At 43.3% G+C, this 19580-nt stretch overlaps 1 protein-coding gene across 1 annotated transcript in view; it reads right to left on the bottom strand.

Moving 5' to 3' along the window:
* The window catches only part of HECW1 (HECT, C2 and WW domain containing E3 ubiquitin protein ligase 1), a 434070-nt gene that overhangs the window by 207628 nt on the left and 206862 nt on the right, over positions 1–19580 (bottom strand). Inside the window, exon 4 of the mRNA XM_045864939.2 lies at positions 16173–16280. Within this exon, the coding sequence (XP_045720895.1) occupies positions 16173–16280 (108 nt within the window). The remainder of the gene's footprint in view (positions 1–16172; positions 16281–19580) is intronic.

Below are 19580 nucleotides of genomic sequence, written 5' to 3'. Positions count from 1 at the left end.
ACTGGTGAAAGCAATTGAAGATGACACAAGGAACTGGAAAGACATTCCATGCTCATGGATCGGAAGAACAAACATTGTTAACATGTCTATACTACCCATTTAATGCAAACCCTATCTAAATACCACAAGCATTTGTCACAGGGCTAGAATAAACAATCCTAAAATTTGTATGGAACCACAAAATTACCCTGAATAGCCAAAGCAACCTTGAAAAAGAAAAGCAAAGCTGGAGGCATCACAATTCCTGACTTCAATTATATTATAAAGCTATAGTGATCACAACAGCCTGGTGCTAGTACAAAAACAGACACATAGATCAGTGGAACAGAATAGGAAATCCGTAAATGAACCTACAACTCTATGGTCAATTAATCTTTGACAAAGCAAGAAAGAATAGCCAATGGGGAAAAAGACAATCTCCTGGATTGTTGGGAAAACTGGACAGCAATGCACAAAGAATGAAACTGGACCACCTTCTTACACCATACACAAAAATAAATTCAAAATGGATTAAAGACCTAAATGTGAGACAAGAAACTATTAAAATCCTAGAGGAGAACACAGGCATTAACCTCTTTGACATCAGCCATAGCAACTTCTTACTAGATATGTCTTCTGAGGCAAGGCAAACAAAAATAAAAATAAACTACTGGGATTTCATCAAAATAAAAAGCTTCTGCACAGCAAAGGCAATAGTCAACAAAACTAAAAGGTAATTTAGGAAATGGGAGATGTTTGCCAATGACATATGTGGTGAAGTGTTAATACCCAAAATATATAAAGAACTTATAAAACTCAACACCCAAGAAAAAAATAACCCAACTAAAAAATGGGCAGAAGACATGAACAGATATTTTTCTAAAGAAGACATCCAGATGGCCATCAGACACAGGAAAAGATGCTCAACATCATTCATCATCAGGGAAATGCAAATCAAAACGACAATGAGATATCACCTCACACCTGTCAGAATGGCTAAAATTGACAATACAGAAAACAACAATACAGAAAAAAGTTAAAAGTCAACAGCATGACTTTTAAAATGAACTGTATTGGCAAGGATGTGGAGAAAAGGGAACCCTCTTACACTGTTGGTGGGAATGCAAACTGGGGCAGCCACTCTAGAAAACAGAAGGGAGGTTTCTCAAAAATTAAAAATAGACCTACCTTACAATCCAGCCATTGCACTACTAGGTATTTACCCAAAGGACATAAAAATACTAATTTGAAGGGATACATGTACCCTGATATTTAGAACAGCATTATCAACAATAGCCAAATTATGGAAAGAGCCCAAATGTCCATTGACTGATGAATGGATAAAGAAGATGTGGTATATATACATAATGGAATATTATTCAGCCATAAAAGAATGAAATCTTGCCATTTGCAAGGATGTGGATAGAGCTAGGCAGTATTATGCTAAGTGAATTAAGTCAGTCAGAGAAAGACAAATACCATATGATTTCACTCATAGGTGGAATTTAAGAAACAAAACAAACAATCATAGGGGAAAAAAAAGAGGAAAACCAAGAAACAGAGTCTTAACTATAGAGAACACATTGATGGTTACTAGAGGGGAGGTGGGTTGGGGAATGGGTTCAATAGGTGATGGGTACTAAGGAGGGCACTTGTGATGAGCACTGGGTGTTGTATGGAAGTGTTGAATCACTAAATTTTACATCTGAATCTAATATTACACTGTGTATTAAGTAACTGGAATTTAAATAAAAACAAAAAAAAAGCAAAAAGCATGCAAGATTAAAAAAAAACACAGATATACATAAAGGAGGGAGGAGAAACAGAATGGGTTAAAATGTGAGTAAAGCTTTGCTTCTTGATTTGGGTGCTGTGTACATGGATGTGTTCACTTTCTGAAAATTCATAAGCTCTGCGTTTAAATTTGAGCATCTTTCTGTTGTGTTATGCTTCACTTAGAATTTTACCAAAACAAAGTAAAACAAAAACTGCTTAGTGGAAAATTCAGCTTTAAATGCATACATAGAGAAGAATAGCTAAAAACCAATGAGCTAAGCAGCCATCTCAAGAAATTAGAAAAAGAACAACAAATTAAACCCAAGGAAAGTAGATGGAAGGAGATCATAAAAAATAAAGATAAGAGCAGAAAGGAAATAAACAGAAAACATACATAGAGGATCAAGAAAACCGGAAGTTGGTTCTTTGAAAAGATTAATAAAGTAAAAAAATCCCTGGTGAGGGATAGGTGGAAGGATAAAGAATCTGAAATGAAAAAGAAGCACCATCTAGCTGCTGACACTTTTTTTTGGTCCTCTCTCCTGGGTGGAGCTGTCCCTAAGCCTCCCTGGGGGCATTCAAGCTCAAAGCAGGGATCCCAACAGATCCTTGGAGGCCAGATAAAGGATTGGCCATGACACCACAAAGTCCAGTACCTTCTGTGCCACATATTTTTACCCCTAATCCTGGATTACGGGGGTGGGTCTCTGCATTTCAGTCCAAGAAGTGGGAAGGCTTTTAACTGGTCAGATGGTGGAGCACTGAGTTCCCTAGGGTTGAGATAGGACATGTAAACCAAGAATGACAGACGGTCCTACTGAAGAGCTCCAGATGGTAGAAAGTACAGCTCCTGGCATAAAGGGAGAAGGTCAGACGGAGACCTTACCCCATATCCTATCCTGATTACTAATGCCTTAAACCAGCTCTTGACCTGCTGGTGTGTGCTCGAGGTCTTTTATTTCAGAAGCATGTACTTTTCTTAGGTATTAGCCAAATTTTTCCAGATTGGTGGTGCCGTGAGGTGCAAGGATGCGTTGGGGCAGATGTGTAAATGTATGAAGGACAGTGTTGAGAGTGTGTTGGTGGAGGAGGGAAGCAATCTCAGCATGACTTTTTAAAAAAATTTTTTATTGTTATGTTAATCACCATACATTACATCATTAGTTTTAGATGTAGTGTTCCATGATTCATTGTTTGCGTATAACACCCAGTGCTCCATGCAGAACGTGCCCTCTTTAATACCCATCACCAGGCTAACCCATCCTCCCACCGCCCTCCCCTCTAGAACCCTCAGTTTGTTTTTCAGAGTCCATCGTCTCTCATGGTTCGTCTCCCCCTCCGATTTCCCCCCCTTCATTCTTCCCCTCTGCTATCTTCTTCCTCTTTTTTTTTTTCTTAACATATATTGTATTATTTGTTTCAGAGGTACAGATCTGAGATTCAACAGTCTTGCACAATTCACAGCGCTTACCAGAGCACATACCCTCCCCAGTGTCTATCACCCAGTCACCCCATCCCTCCCACCTCACTCCCCACTCCAGCAACCCTTGGTTTGTTTCCTGAGATTAAGAATTCCTCATATCAGTGAGGTCATATGATACATGTCTTTCTCTGTTTGACTTATTTTGCTCATCAGCATGACTTTTAAAATGAACTGTTTAGGGGGCACCTGGGTGGCTCAGTCGTTAAACGGCTGCCTTCGGCTCGGGTCGTGATCCCAGAGTCCTGGGATCGAGTCCCACATCGGGCTCCCTGCTCAGCAGGAAGCCTGCTTCTCCCTCTCCCACCCCCCTGCTTGTGTTCCCTCTCTCGCGTGTCTCTGTAAAATAAATAAATAAAATCTTTAAAAAAAAAATGAACTGTTTAGGATCAGTAAGAGCATTTTGAATATTGACTTATAAAACTGGATCAAGGTGAGAACCTCAAATGAATGTCAGGGGCCTATTTCAGAAGACCTAACTGTTGAATAGTTTTCGTGACACTAAGGCATGAGATGTACTGCGGTGTAATTTCTGATACGTGGTCACCAGATATTCCCGTGACCATACTTAACAGGGCTGATATGTTACCAGCTCCCGGGACACAGCTCACAGAAATCCACCAAAATAGCTCTCCCGGAGTCATGTAACACAGACAGTCACGCTTTAATCTTGTGAATGGGCTGCCTGACAAGGTAAAATCCTCAGAGGTGGGCTAGTCTGGCAAGAAGTGAAGAATCCACCCTAGTAGGAAAAGCTGCTTTGTCCCTGGATTTCCCTTTGCCTCACAGGGTGCCTCTCTTCTCCCCCTACCCAATTTTCCCTTAGATTCTAGGAGACATTAAACTTTCTCACAGTTTGATGCTCAGTCAGGACTAACATGGTCAGCTGCAGATGGGACCACAGTTTTCTGTGGAGAGAATCTTGCAGGCTAGGAATATTCAGACCTGCAGTTCTGGCCCAGGAGAGCCCACCCACCAGTCTGGCTCCCTGCCACACAGGACGTGGTAGCTTGAAGCTCATATAGAGATGCCAGGCCATCTGGCATGCTGCATATTGAATCGGCTGCTGCTTTTCCCAGGTGCAGTTGATTCCAAAGTCTAGGATACAACTGAATCCTGGGTCCCTCTAAGAGACATCTGACATCAAGAAAGAAAGGCAGGCAAATTCCTTTCCTGAAAAGGGGACAATGCACTCCACTGATGTGGGATTTCATAAAAAAAATATATTTTCAGGTTTAGAATTTACTGTCTCTTGGGAAAAACTCATTTCTGATTTGGAGGCATTGATCTTCACTAGATGGCAGAGTTGGGGAGGCCATCCAGGAAGAGAGTCTACAGACAGCAAGAGGTATGATGGGGCAGGTTAGTGTCAGGGCTGTTAGAGAAAAAAGTGATGAATGAGGCACACATGCCATCCCATAAAACCAAGAACTATTAACCTGGTTAATGGTGCATGCCTTTGATGGGCTAGCAGGGCCTCCCTTTCCACATGTCTGGCATGCACAGGCCAATCTGTGGAACTGGAAATTTCAGGGTCTTTTTCTGGGTAGGCTCAGAGGGCAGTCTATACCAGATAATCACGAATTGTCCTAAAGGAAAGTGTGTAGAGGTGGGAGAGGTGACAGAAGATCATCGAACACACCAAGTTCAGGCTCTTGCTTGTGTCCGAGATGGTCAAGCAAGAGGAGCAGGCGTCATTTAATTTGACATAAATATCCCAATAGTAACTATTCCCTTACTTCTACACTTCCTCGAGGTGTCAGGAATCACAGGCTTTATGAAATTCTTACTATCTTGCATCTGGCTTAACTTCTTGCCCGCAGCCAGCTTGGAGCTTCCTATAAGCTTTGCATCATCCTTGCGCGTTTCATGCAGAATCTCAGGACACCCTGATCCTTTAGGCGAGTTCCGTATTCCTTGGCTCCTTTCCAGCCTTGGCAGGTGGCGGGGGCGCAGGAACAATCTTCTCCTGTGCCTCTTGGCTCCGCCGCCGACAGAGGGCGCTGGACGGGCTGTGCGTCGGGACCCCACAGCCCCGCCGGGCTGAGCAGGTGATGGAGCCAAGTTAGGACCCTCGCGAGCCCTCAGGGGGGCCGGATCTTCTTTGAAGAGTCCATCTCTTATAAGAACTTGCTTTGTGCAGTTGCCTCGTGTGGTTACTTCGTCTGGGTCAAGTATCCAGAGCTTCTATTTAACCGGTTCTGGTGTTTTAATATTCATTGTTTTGTATGGAGTTTGCCTGAAATTTATTTTGTCCAATCTGGGAACTACCTGTGATTAGGCTAGTAGAAGGAGTGAGGTCTCGTGGCAGATGATTCTGGCTATGCTTTTCCATGTTCCCACACCCTTTTTGCCTTTTCCCTTCTGTTACTGTTTTTTTTTGTTTGTTTGGTTTTTGGGTTTTTTTTGAGATGATCTAATCCTCCCCTTCTGAAAGATATTTCATATTATTTCTATTCTTTATTCTTTCATCTGTTTCTTTGTTAAAGGGCCAGACAGGCCTTAAAATTTTAGCATTCACTAGAAATTCATGTTCTCTGTTCTGGAAATAAAAGAAGCCTCTTTTTTTCAGGGGTAACTATTAATGGAGAGAGGTGGGGGGGAAGAGATCAGAGGTTTTAAGTATAAGGAATAGAAGTCCCATGAAAGGCTTGAATATATAGGTTCAAATTTCTAGATTTTGTATAAAAATAGCAGTGCTTCATGTATGTCGTTCTCTGGTAGATGGTGTGGTATTTTAACTATATTTTCTCCAAGGCTATGGAGGGCATAATGACATAGTTCCTCCCTCAGAAGACACGTTCTCTGGTTTGGATTTTAAAGAGAGATTGGCACTCATTATGGTGAAGCTGAAAGAAACACAATTAGCTCTTTTCTCCTTTCAGCTTTTTGTCTGTCCTCTTCTCTCAGGTAACAGCTAGCAGTAGAAACGTGGGTCTAAATATGGACCGGGACCTGCCAACTCTGGTTTTGCCTGGAAAACGGGAAACAGGGCTAAGGTTAGCAGCTGCTTCCAGGGACAAGGCATTGCTTGCATTTTCTAGACCTTGTGGGTGCTTTTGGGTTTTTCAGTATTCGTGGGTATCATATCAACTCTAGGATTTTGAGAAAGTGGGAAACATGAGAGACTGAGGTCTGGATTAATGAGAATTTGTGAGGAGTTAGTGCTTTTTTATAGTATAAGAACTCCGAACTCTTTCTTGGCTCTACAAAGCCCATATGGATAGCATCGCTGGCATCATTTGCAAATGGCCCTGGAGTTGACTTGGGGAAAAACTGTCTTGGTTGATGACAGCAACTCCTGGGGGTAACCTCTGAACTGGCCCCAGGTATGTGCAAAGGACCAGTGAAAAAGTGTCTAGGAAGGCACACATGGTGTTCAGGCAGGTTCCCCTGACCTCTGTGGGTTTCTGTCCTTACAAGAACACTACAGCTGTGCATGACATAGACTTGGCTGAAAGACTCAGTGGGTCAAAAGGAAGAAATGTAAGTTGGGAAAGAAGTAGAAAAAGGAAAATTCTCCCTTTCCACTACTCTTCTAGCAGCAGCTTCCAGGACCTGAATCAAAGAAGGAAGAGTTGCTAATCACTAAATTGGTTGGTCAAATTCCCAGTGTGGACTGGCCCGTGTTTACTGAAGAGTAGAGTAACTCTGCTTTAAAAGGTGGTACCTCTCTGCCACCTCCTTATTCCAAGAAGTTGGACAGATCAGAAGACTGCATTCTGTCGTTGTAGCACTCATTTGCCATACATATCTGTCCAGGGACTACTTGCTTCCCTCCCTTACCCATATTTCTCTGTCTCTTCCTCTAGATGGCTCAGGGGCCATCTGTGGGAAAGATAAGACATAATGGTTATTGTCCTTGAGCATAAGTCTCTTGCTTTCTACACAGGAGTTCTGAGCACTAGCTTAATTAGTTCATTAATTAATTGAATAAATATTTATTAGGCCCCTCTTACGGAGATGCTACTAGAAATAAAAAAATCTTTAAAAATGTTATCTTGTGTTGAAATTATGGATGATTTTTACTTTGATCTTTTCTTCAGATTTTGTCAGGAACAGGTAAACTTTAAAAAAATGTATATACAAATGGGATTCATACACACCTAACAAATACAATAAAATAGAGAAGACTCTGGATTTATGTGTGAGGAGGCAACTGACATCGTGGATAGTGTCTGTCTTCTAATTTGAACTTTCCCTATAGCTTTTTATGGTGGAGCCTACTGAGCTCCTCACTCAGAATCATCTGGGTGGGAGGAAGGCCATATATTAGCCACTCCACTTTCCTTCTTCTGGTCAAGGATTTGCTAGTGCAGTGACATCTGGGTTCCCATTTTGATGACCATATAATTTTCCTGCCAATCATTCTGGGAGGTATGCCCCCAGCACTGACTCCAACTTCAAAGTTCTATCTAGTGTATTACCTGATAAGCCACCCTCCATGGGACTGGAATCCTGCACTAAAACTCCACCTTACTGGTGGAAGCCCTTTTGGCCTACTTTGATCTTATCGGGATGTCATGGTTGGCTCTGAGGTCAGACTGCCAAGGTTCAAGTCCTGGTCCTGCTCTGTGAATAGTGGACCAGTTGCATTACCTTCCTGCACCTCAGATTCCTTATCAACAAAAAGGGGAAAATATTATCTGCCTCCCAGGACTTTCATGAAGGTTAAGTGGGACAATAGGTCTTCGGTGCTCAGCATGGTGCCTGGCACACCGGGAGAGCTCAGAGATGTTTAGTTGCACTATTACTATTATGACTCCTCTATTCAGGACATCAGCCTTATGCCAAATGGCAGCCCAGGGGTAAGATTTATAAGCCATGCACAGATCCCCAGGGACACGCACAGGCCACCCCCTGTGGGATGGCTGTAGCCACCTCATGCCCATCTGCTCTATCTGTCTAATTGGACATCACGGTAATCAGCTGGCCATGCCCTTCGGACAGGGCTTCACCTACCTGGCTGCAGGTCCAGACACAGCATCTTAGTTAGGTCAAGTTCCCTTGTCTGCCCCACATACTCTCCTGCCAAATGTGGCCTCTCTCTGCCCTCACCTGCAGAGGCCTTTAGGAGAGAGCTATTGTGTCCCCATCTCATGGAGATTAAAATGGGCAGAATACTCCCTCCTTACCTTGTTGAAGCGCTGTCTAGGGGCAGAGATATGGAGAGCCTCATCAGCCCTGCTTGTTTCTAGTTCCCTGTGTCTATGGTCTTGAGTAAAAGAGATTAATTTTGCGTACAGAGTGGCTTTGAGAGGGACGGAGAGAATCTTCTTTGGGGGAGTGCTAATTTCACTCTACCACATCGGTACAGGTGAAAATCACCCCTGAGTCCTTCCAGTTTCTTCTTATTTCCCCTCTTGCTAGGAAAGGGGTGCTGGAAGGTAGTCCGCACATGCATTTTGTCCCCGAGTCCTGTCCCTATCCTGCCCCATCACACTTCTAGCCACCTGGTTCCTAGCAGGTCAAGGGCTTCCAGGAGAGGCTGGGCTCTTCACTTTCTCTGCATCTGTTCCTTCTGACCATGAACCCCACTCCATCAAATGCCCAACATCCCCATGACTCTTCCCTAAGGCTGACAAGCACAAACAGGTGAGGCTGTGTATGCTCCAGGTCTACCACACACAATACCACATCTCTCAAAGACTGTTTCTTCTCAGATGCAGTGGTGATGCTGTCCTCCTCATGGTGCTGTCATCAACATAACAGGATGTAAGAAAGTGGACACAAGGGAAATCAATGAGAGTTCTCACGTTATGGCTCCTTCCACTCAGTTGGTACACATGTTCGAGCCCATCTCAGTCCTATTCCCCATGCTTGCACCTTAGAGTCTCTCACTGCCTCCTTGCTGGAGGAGCGCTCGGACATTTTGATCTTCTCTGTCGTTATGAAGATATACCAGAGGACCAGCACCAGTCCAGTGTGCCCAGGGCTGAGAGGCTTCCTGGGACTGGGAACTTTCAGAGCCAAAACCAGGATCCCTCTGAGCAAAGCGGGATGAACTGCTCACCCTACTCTTCAGCCTGCAGACTTTCTCATCAGCTTGTTGAATTTTCTTTTTACAAACACCACGGCCCCCATATGGCAACTCTCCACAGATGCATTCCAGACTATGTCTTCCATGACTCCTCCATTGGCACTCACCAGGTCATGTGGACAGGCCTCCTCTGAGAGTTTCTTCCTCCTTATTTCCATGGCCCCGCTCTTTTGGTTTCTCTGATGCTACAGTTACGATTACTACACAACAAAGGAACCAAAACCTTAACAGCTTAAAACAGCACTGCGTTATGATCTCTCAAAGTTCTGTGAGGTGACTGGGTTCAGCTGGACAGCTCTCCCTTGGGGTCTCACATGCTGTTACCGTGGATAACAGCTGGGCTGCACCTGTTATCCCCTGGGTGGGGATGGCTGGAGCAGCTGGGCTGGCCAACGATCTTTCCATGCAACCTTACACATGGCCACCTTGGGCTTCTCCTAGCACAGCTGTCTCACAGCTCCAAGAGTGAGCATTCTAAAGGGTAGGAAGTGGAAGCTACCAGTCTCTTAAAATCTGGGCCTGGAAGTTGGCATAGCATCACTTTAGCATGGAAACTCGCACAGGAGAGGAGACTTGAATGCCTCCTCTCGAGAAGACTGTCAAGGAATTTGTGGCCATACTTCATCCTGCACACTGGATGATTTCTCTTCCTCCTCCTCCATTTCCTCCCCCTCTTTGTCAGGACTCTGTCCTCAACTCTCACCTATCCCTGCCGGCCCACCCCCACCCCATGCCTTCCTGCCTTTGCAGGTGCTGTCCCTTGCCTGCAATGCTTTCTCTACCACTTGGCCCCCCAATGCCAGCCCTTCCTTCCCACTGGCCCCGTCTGCCAACAAGCTCCTCTTATGCATGGGTGATGATCAACTCTGTACTGCAAAGCTGGGCTGGGTGCTCCTTCTCTTCACTGATACAGGACACAGTGAAAAGTATGTGCTTAGAGATAAGCACATTGTTACCGGAATGCAACAGCCTTGGCAGCCAGGGACCAAGCCTCTACCTCTAGATCTGAGGTCCTGAAGATGAGTACGGTTCCCAGGAGGCCTCTAGCACTCTAGGGTTATGAGAGGCAGGTGAATCTGTATGTTCTTTTATTGACACAGTGACTCAGGTTTACGCCAGAATAGTCTGTCTGTGATAATAGGGCCTGATCATCTATTTGTATTGATTAAGAGCTTTTATCTCATTGGGAGAATCTGACAACGGAGGGCAAGCCTGCTGTGTGTGTCTCCTCACTTGTATGTCTCTGTATGACTTGTTTTCCCACATGGACCTCTGCCCTCCCACTGCCACACTCCCATTGTTTCATTGGCCCTGTTCAGCCAGACCCACTGCACACTTAGGTTGGCCTCTCTAGCCCAAACGTTATTACTGTGTGAATATTTCCAACCATTTGACCCTGGTCTGCTAAAGAGTGAGTGATTGTATATTTGGTGATGTGGGTTCCTTCCTCTACCATTCCAGGAGCTTTATCTCCAGCAAGATTACTTCTTTTAGGCTTTTAAAGCAAAATGTGAAGGAAATAAGGAAGGGAAGGAGAGCACCGTGAGTGTGAGCTACAATCAGGAGTAGCTTAGTGGAGAAGTTTAGGTGGGAGGAAAACCGGAGGGATTAAGTGGTGCAAGAGGAAAATGAATTTTAGGAGTGTCGTGTGAACTGTACATTCTTTTCTCAAACTTTAAGAAATATAAGAACATAGGCAATATTGAAATTACTTTATGATTGTTGCAGAGTGCAACTTTGACCATGACTTCCCTTTGGGATACTATATTAAACTGGGTGAACAACGGCGTTGTCATGGTGCCCCAGGAATTAGATAATAAAAACAAGATGACATAATAATACGCATGCCCACTGTCTTGCAAATATTTATATGGAGCCATACTTGTTCCTCACAAAAAACCCGTGAGGCCGTGTGAGGGCCGGGTTTATGTTGAGTCTCCCCAAGTAGACTTGAGACTTCTTGAGGGCTTGGAGCCTATGACTCAAATATTTACTGTACTACAAATGGAGACGTCTCCTTGGAAATAACAAATCAGTGATTGAAAATGGCAGCCCCCGGTGCAGTTCTTTGCCATACTGCTAACAGCAGAGCAGTCCTGGTGAAAGTACGTCCACATTCAAATAAAAGGCTGCAACAGTGTGTCACCTGAACCAACTGGATTGTCGACCCGACAAGATCCCTGTGTCTAATCATGGATCTGGGTGGCCTCCCAGCTCCAGCAGGGCTCGTCCTTGCTCTCGTTGCATTGCCGGAGAGGAGAAAGCATGGGCCAGAAATGGTAATGAGGGGAAGCCAGCTAGTTCTCCTGGAGCCCTGCTTTTCCTTCAGTGTCCTTCGGTCTTCAACGCTAGCTGCAAAGCATTTCCCACAGAAAACTCTCCAAATAAAGCCATTCCGTTCACAGTCATCACCATGACACCCACTTGGCCATTCCCTGAGGAGAAATGCCGAGTGGAATGGACGCTGCTGATTTGACCCCTCTCAGAGTGGCACCGCGGTCCCTAATTCAAAGCCTTCTACTTACATAGCAGACGTGGCTCTACCAGACACATCTGGCCCTCGTGGGGTGAATCAGTTCATCTTCATGGGGCTGCCTTATCGGCACTCTACATTAACTTCATTTGATAGATGGAGAGACAGAATGGGCCACACCGGGGTGAGTGTTGAGCCCACATACCTCTTGCTTGGAAGCCCCTTGCCTAAGTGTGGACTGAGAGGCAAATCCTGACCCCCTCCCACCTGTGTAAATTTTACCTCACCATACTCAATGGGTGTCGTTAAAAACTTACAGCAGGACTAGGTGCTTAGATTTGCTGTTAAGTATAATCAGGGGCCACCGTGTGCTTTTTAACTTCGGGATGATGGATGGAAATGGATTGGCAATGTGCTGATGTTTGAGGGACATTCTTCTGACAAATGCTGGGTGACAGAATCAGCGCAAGCAGTAATCGGGGCGTGACTCTGGAAGTGAGGGCAGAAATGGGAAAAGGCTGAATGTGAGGGGCCGGCGTGGACGTGGGGCAGGACCAGTGACCTGAGCAGGGGCAGGAAACCAAGGCAAGGCAGAGCGGTCAGAAAGGACTGCGGATTTCTGGTTTACACCCAGACAGCTGTGAGAAGGCCACGCTCATGACTGTGACAACATGACACAACTCAAGGAGGTCCCTTTGGGAGAAACTCTTTAGCCGTAATCAGTGGTGGCTGAAGGCACACTACTCTATTCGTCCTGCTAGCGATGGGGAGCTACAGTGAACAGGGAGCTCTTTGGAACAGATCAAGAAAAAGATGCCTTTCCTGTAGAATCATTGCTTCTGGGCAACGCAAGCCCCAGTTTTGAAGGAGTTCTCATAGCAGCACATAATCAGCAAGGGCTGTGGTGACTCCTGAGGCTTGAGTCTGGTCCCCTCTTAGCCTGACTGCATATATTAAAAAACAGTAATGGGGTTACAATAACGATACAACAGTGTAAGATTTGATCAGGATGAGGAAGGCTAAAACTTCACTAGTTCTTTCTTTTGTCAGGGTTAAAATTTGCATCTTTTTGCAGTTCTCAGATCATAGCAATTTTTACTATAGTCAAACAGCCAAAGGCCCACTAGGGAACATTTACGCCAGAGAAAAGGAAACAATTCAGGTTTTATTTCTTCTGCGTTTTATTATGCATGTAACTCCTGGGAGAGTGCAGGAAATATTTGTTTTGAAGTTTCCTAATTTGGTAATACTTCCAAATCTGATTTAGTCAGACCTTTAAAAAAATCATATAAATCAATAGCAATTACCTAATTCTAAATTGAATCATAACCCCAAAGAAATGTACTGTTAGAACATTATAGACTCCAGGTAATCAGTGATATACTTCTACTCTCATAAAAGGAAAAAATTAAAAACAGAAAATAAAAATAAAATAAAAACCTCATTTATTATTTTAATTTAATCCTCAGATAGAAGGAATGGCCTTCTGTTGTATTTCAGCATTTAAAATCTGGCCAATGTGCAACGTTTGTAAAATAATTTTTAATTTTAAGAAGGTATAATTTACCAATTAGATTAATGTGTTTATTACTGTTTAGAGACTGCAAGAGTCTTATTTTCATTAATATCAAAAACTTCTGTAACCTTCTGGATAATGGCCTGGCTTCTGCATTTTTATTATAGCAAGAGGACCTTTGATGCTTTATTACATTAATGAAAGATAGCCATATTAGAACATTTTGTACATTCAACCCCTTCCTATTTGTTCATTTGGCACTTTTTCAATCATACATTTTTGAAAATATCAATTATCTCATTTTAAAAATATAAATTCATAGAGCATATTATATGCAGTTTTAATGCATTCAGACTCCTAAAGCTATAATCCATTATAGCATTCTAATTTATTTGATTTATACGTGTGCCCTGAGTTAATATTCTAATCATTTACAAACTCTACAAACTCAATTAAGTTTTTCTTGATAAATTTTTAGTTTTTGACGAATTATATTACATTTGTAGAGAATAATACATTCTTTGTATCTTGAACACTAGTTTGATGTATTTGCATCCACCATCTCAATTTCACTTTCACCCATTTGTCCAGAGCACTGAGATACTGCCAGTCCAACAGGTATACTGCCAAGTGAGATATTCTCAAGTTTGCACCAGGACATTTGTAAAATGTCATTTTTCTAAAGTGTTCAATTTTTAGTTTTTTGACTATGACTGGGCAAGCCACTGGTTATCCTAGGACATGGCTACTTAACCAAGTCTGAATATACTTTCACTCAATTATGACAATATTTTACATAATTTACAGAGCTGGTTTTATATTATAATATCTTTCTAATGGTACTTAAAGTGTGTCTTCATACTTCTGATGAAGACAATTATATTAAATGGTTTGTTATTTGAATGTACAAAAAATGTTCTATATGTCACAGAAATCTCGAAGAGAACTGCCTCGAAAGGAACAGCCCTATTGCCAGATTAATTTATACACAAACCCCTCTTTTTCACATTAGCTCATAAAATTTCACATTATTCTTAATACTTATTTCCTTGCCCCTAAAAGGACAAATACTTGTAGGATGTGCTCATTCCTGCACCATTTTGAGCTGATACTACATTTTGACCCTACATGGTTTTTTTCTCAATTGGTTAGAACTCCAAAGAAGAAAATAGGTGGACAGTAAAGAAAGCCTCTCCACACAACTTCCAATGTAGATTAGGGCATACTGTCAGCTATTCTGTCTAATATTCATTACTAATGCAAGTTTTTACTTTTTCTGTTCTTACTGCCATTTGGGAAGTCATATTAGGTACCATGAGCTGGAAAGCATCTTTATCCCCAAATCAAGCCCATCTATGTCCTTTATGATAAATAATGCTATTTGTGGGATGGGGAAGATACTGGCATGACTTGGGCAAAGGCAGGCATGCTGGGGAGGATGGAGAAGCAGGGTTGAGGAGTGAGGGGGGTCTTGTTTGGTCTTGGCAGCAGGGCAGAGAAGTTTCAGTTCATGTAGTCAGAAAGCAGAGCCATGAGGCTTTGGGGCAGATGGTATCAGAGTTGAGTTCAAGGCATTTTGTCTGGTATCAAGGATTAGGAGGAGACAAGCTAGAGTCAGGGAGATAAATATTAAGGAAAAGGAAATCTCTTGTTGGGAACTTCATTGTGACTAAACCAAAGTCAAGGGCCCAACCACATCTCATAAAATCATGTCCCCTCTACATCTAACAGTATCAAATCTCCTGACGGTCTACACACTCTACCCATGGCTAATTAATGCAAAAGAAAGGGGCACTTGTGTCATTTCTAGGAGAGATGCCATAAGCTTCCAATGGGCAGACATTAGACCTTTCCCTTTCAAATCTCTGATCCTTGAAATACAGTAGGTCTTATAAAATGCTTACTGAGTGGATGAATAGAAATGAGAGTGAAGAAAAAATGGGAGCAAAACATGAGCATATAGAGAGCATATAGTTTTTCTTGAATGAGTCAAATGATAATAGACAACTTTAGGTTCCTGGCCACATATGCTTTTCTCTGAGAACTGGATGGTTGGAACAAGGGAGTATTTCATCATTGCCTTTCAGAAGTGCTACACTGAATCCCTGCTCTGAACAAGAAGGTGCAGAAAGGGATTTGTGCATTTAGCACTCTCCAGTACCCAAGTGGGAAGGGAAGGACTTGTAGATAAGAGTAAATTCTGCATTCCTTCAGCTGGTAAACACGAGGCCCACATGGCTATTTCTTTGTGCAATGGGAAATGTACCAGTATGGGGACCTATGAAAAGAATCCTTCTTTAACTGTAAAAATGATTTTTTTTTTCAAAGACAGATAAAAATTTTAGAAAATAGCTCAGTAAAATACACAATGACAAGTTTATACACCCAGAAATATCAGTAGATCAGGCATCAAAGAAATAGGTTGGTGGTAGTAATGTATTATCTGCATCCTGGGGAACTGTGGCCAGAGTCAAAGATCAGGGAAAAGCATGGAATATCCCCAACATGATGGGGCCATGAGCAGAGAGCCTTGAAGAACTGGCTCAAGCAAAGCCAAAACTGGATGATTGGATACAGCAGGGGCAACTATTGCAAAGTTAGAGAGCACCTGGAGGAGCCACAGAGTTAGAAAGTTAAGGGGTCTAAGTCAAAAGGTCCTGAATCCAGAGGCCTATGAATGACCATGAGCCAAACTTCTCTTTGAAACGAAAAGAAATGGCCCCCTGGGCTGGTTTGGATGGCTGTTGCCCAACTGCTCTAGAGCTCACCTTTACTGTTTTTAAGCATTTCATAAATCTATGGCTTTCTAACATGGCACATTTCTAAGGGAATGCAATGCAACAGAACAAAGAACAAAGCAGTTGAACTCTGTTTTATCCCGAGCAACAAGAATGGGAAAAGTACTCACGTTCCACAAAGTAAGAGCTAGCATCAATCTTCCAGATGATCTGGCCCCGATGAGAACCATTGACTCCACGGTTCTTATAGTCCAAAAAGTTTTCTGACAAGACCTCATCTATATTCCCGGGAAAGGAAGAAAGCAGAATAGAAAAATATATCAGCTAACAGCATATTTAGAAAAAAAAAAAAAAAAGGATATTAATGCTACCTCCAACTCAACAGAAGAAAAAGCACCTGGAATCAGAATCAGAGAGCTAGAAGTATCCTCAGGTACCCCCTGAACCAACCCCTTCGTAATGCAAGAATCTCCTCCCCACTCTGCAATACTCCCAAGATCATCTAGCTAGTTCATGAACACTTCCAAGGACAGAAAATAATTGCTCCTGTGGCTGTCCATTTCACTTTTGAATAGCCCTTACATGTGTGAAATCTGAGTGTGAAAATCTTCTTCCTAAAACTTTCAGTAGCTGGTCTCTATTGGGGTCTGTGAATGAGCCATAAAGAAAACATCCAATCACATTTTCTATTTGGGTCCCAGTCATCATAGGCCCCAACCTCTTCTCCAGCCTGAATACCTATCATCCTGTAATACCCGGGACTCATTCATGAATATATCCATCCATCCTTCATGCACTCATACATTCATTTGTTCGTTCAACAGATATTTGTTGAGATTGAACCATCTGTTATGCTGAGGAAAATGCAAGAGCCATGGATGGGCAAAACCAAGATGGTCCTTTTTGAATGAAAGCTTACAAACAATTGAGGATACAGACTTTAAACACCAAGTAAAGAAATAAAGGTATTATTACAAGTTGTGATGGCGGATAGGAAGGAAAAGAACAGGGTGCTCTGACAGGGAGTTTCAAGGAGGGAGGCCAACAGGGGTTCAGGGAAGCACTGAGGGATAAAGGAGCCACAAGGGTAGAGATGAGGGTGGGTGTGTGGAGGGCAGAAAGAGAGGCCCTGACGTGGTGTCCAGGGCCCAAGTTGAGGGACAGCATGGTGGCACTGAGAGGAGCTTGTGGGGGACTATGTACTTTTCCTTTCCTACTCTTTCTCTGCTCATCACATTGCAACTGTCAATATCCTTCCTACAGCTGGTGTCCAGAGAGGAACACAGCATTCCTGGATAGGACATATCTCTGAAGACCTAGCTGACTTCCTCCTCTCTGGGTCTAGACCTCATGTTTTCAGTGCAGACTAAGACAGGGATATGAATTTTACTTTGATCATCTCTGGGGCCCTGGCAGTTTCCACTTCACCAGAAAGTAACCACTTGAGCTAGATGGATCGGAGGCTGTGGGAAAACCATGTTTAAGAATCCAAATCCACCACAGTGATGGGAGGAATTAAGAGAACTCAGGGGCCCCTGAAGGCAGGCCCCAAGCCCCAGCTCTGCAGAGAGGAGCTCGGTCATAGTTATCCTTTTTGCAACTAAGATACCCTGAGGTTCACGTCCTGCATCTGACAGGACTGGGAGAACAGGCTAGAATGAGATGCAAAGAGGGCAGGTCTTATAGCTAGCTAAAGGACCCAGCTCTCAAGGCCCTTTGTGCCATGCACCAATGGTATCACCTGCAAAGTAGGGGACAGAGTCCTAATAACTAGGGCCTCCCAGTGGAGGATTAAATAAGATAACTGGTCAATGTGCTTGTGACCTGCCATGTTGATTGCACATTTTTGGCTGTCTCTTCTTTGGCAAAGATGACTGGGCAAAGCACAACAGTCTGCTTCATTAATGGCAAGAACTCTTTGCATCCCTTGGAAAATCACTTGGTTGCAAAATTTGCCAGTCTTAATATTCACAGTGTGTGCTCACAGCCTTGGTTGGGTTACTAAGATGATTACATAATATGTCTTTTACAGTAATTGCCTCATTTCTGCAAAAAGGACATAATATTTTCCTTGCTCCCTAGGTCTTCAGTATAGATACAACGAGTCTCACATCCAGATAGAGATTCGCTTTGTTATGGCAATTCTCTAAGGAGAGGTATTTACTTGAATCTATCCACTCTGATCACCAGAATATTCATTTTAACAGTTACAATCAGGTATCCATGTAAATAATACCTAGAAAGGGGATGTTCATTCATGCATTAGGCAATTGTGTAGTATTTCCTCCACTTTATGCATTGTGTTAAACCATGGGGACACACTGGTAAACATGGTCTATGTTCTCAGAAAGTTTCTAATAAATTTGGGGATTTATTCAAGAAAATAGACAATTTCATTAGATTATAGTAAGTATATAAGAATGGGTTAAATATCAAGGAAGCTCAGGGGCACAGATGAGAAAAGGATGGGGTGAATAGGTGGGAAGACTCTGAAAAGACTAAATGAGGTTGGCAAAATAACACACATTTTAAGGAGAACAAGATACATGCTGCTGTACACGTTTAAATGCAACACATTTTAAGAAACCGTCAGTTGGTCCTAATAAATAGCCCATTCTCTTACACTAATAATACCTCGTAACAAATACCACACAAGAAAATAGAATAGTCTATATTCTTGCCTGGACCATCTGTGCTGAGAGGTCAGGTCCTTCCCCAGTGGCATTTATTGCCAATTGTTAGAAAAGTTACTGGTCTTAGCTTGGCAATCCAAGTGTATCGTGGGGGTCAGATGCAGAAAAACAGAATCAGTCCAGATAGTTCATGCAAAAGGGGATTTAATGCAGGGAATTAGGTTTTGGAGAAATGGACTCCAGGCTGGGCCTCTGGGAACAGGCCCAGAATAAGAGAGTAACTCCAAGGCCCTGCTTCTGCCTCACTCAGAGAGGACTCGTGGGAACTGCTGTGTTCAAGAACCTCATAGAGCAGCTGTAGCCAGTGAGCAGAGAGTGCCCAGCCCGCGGCAGAATGAGTACCTGCCACCACCACATTGCTCATGAAGCGAGTGAGCGGACAGCAGGGCATCACGGTAGAAAGCTGAATTTCTCGAAGCCATGCTTGAGGCAGCTACAGGCTAACCAGTAGGAGGAACCCCAGGGTTCACTTCCTCCTTCCTCACCTTGCACAACTGCACCCGACGAAGGGACCAGTGTGCATCTGGAAGATGGTTGCACAGGAGTCTGAAACATGTAAGTTTTTGGGACCAGATTCCGCACTAGAAGAAGGCACTGGAGAAGAGAAGAGGTCTGAAATGGACGGTGGGGGCCCAGCCAGACCCTTTGCCACCCCGAGGATTGGCAGTCCCTGGGTCCTATGTCCCAAAGTTCTTTTTTTCATATTCTTTGTCATGGTGGAAGTCCTTTTATGGGAGCAATGTTTGTGTAATTACAGGGATATTTACAGCCCCTTGAGGCAGGAAGGCTAGGCTACCTTAGCAGGTATGTGGTCTTGGGCATCTTATTCAATCCCTCTGTGTCTTTACATCCTCACTACAACATGGGTACACTATTAATACCAAC

The sequence above is a fragment of the Mirounga angustirostris genome, unplaced genomic scaffold, assembly GCF_029215605.1.
Source record: "Mirounga angustirostris isolate CCGP_5_RB_7025 unplaced genomic scaffold, mMirAng1.0.hap1 SCAF_12, whole genome shotgun sequence".
Classification (NCBI taxonomy): Eukaryota; Metazoa; Chordata; class Mammalia; order Carnivora; family Phocidae; genus Mirounga; species Mirounga angustirostris.
This window is presented reverse-complemented; position numbering and strand designations above follow the sequence as displayed.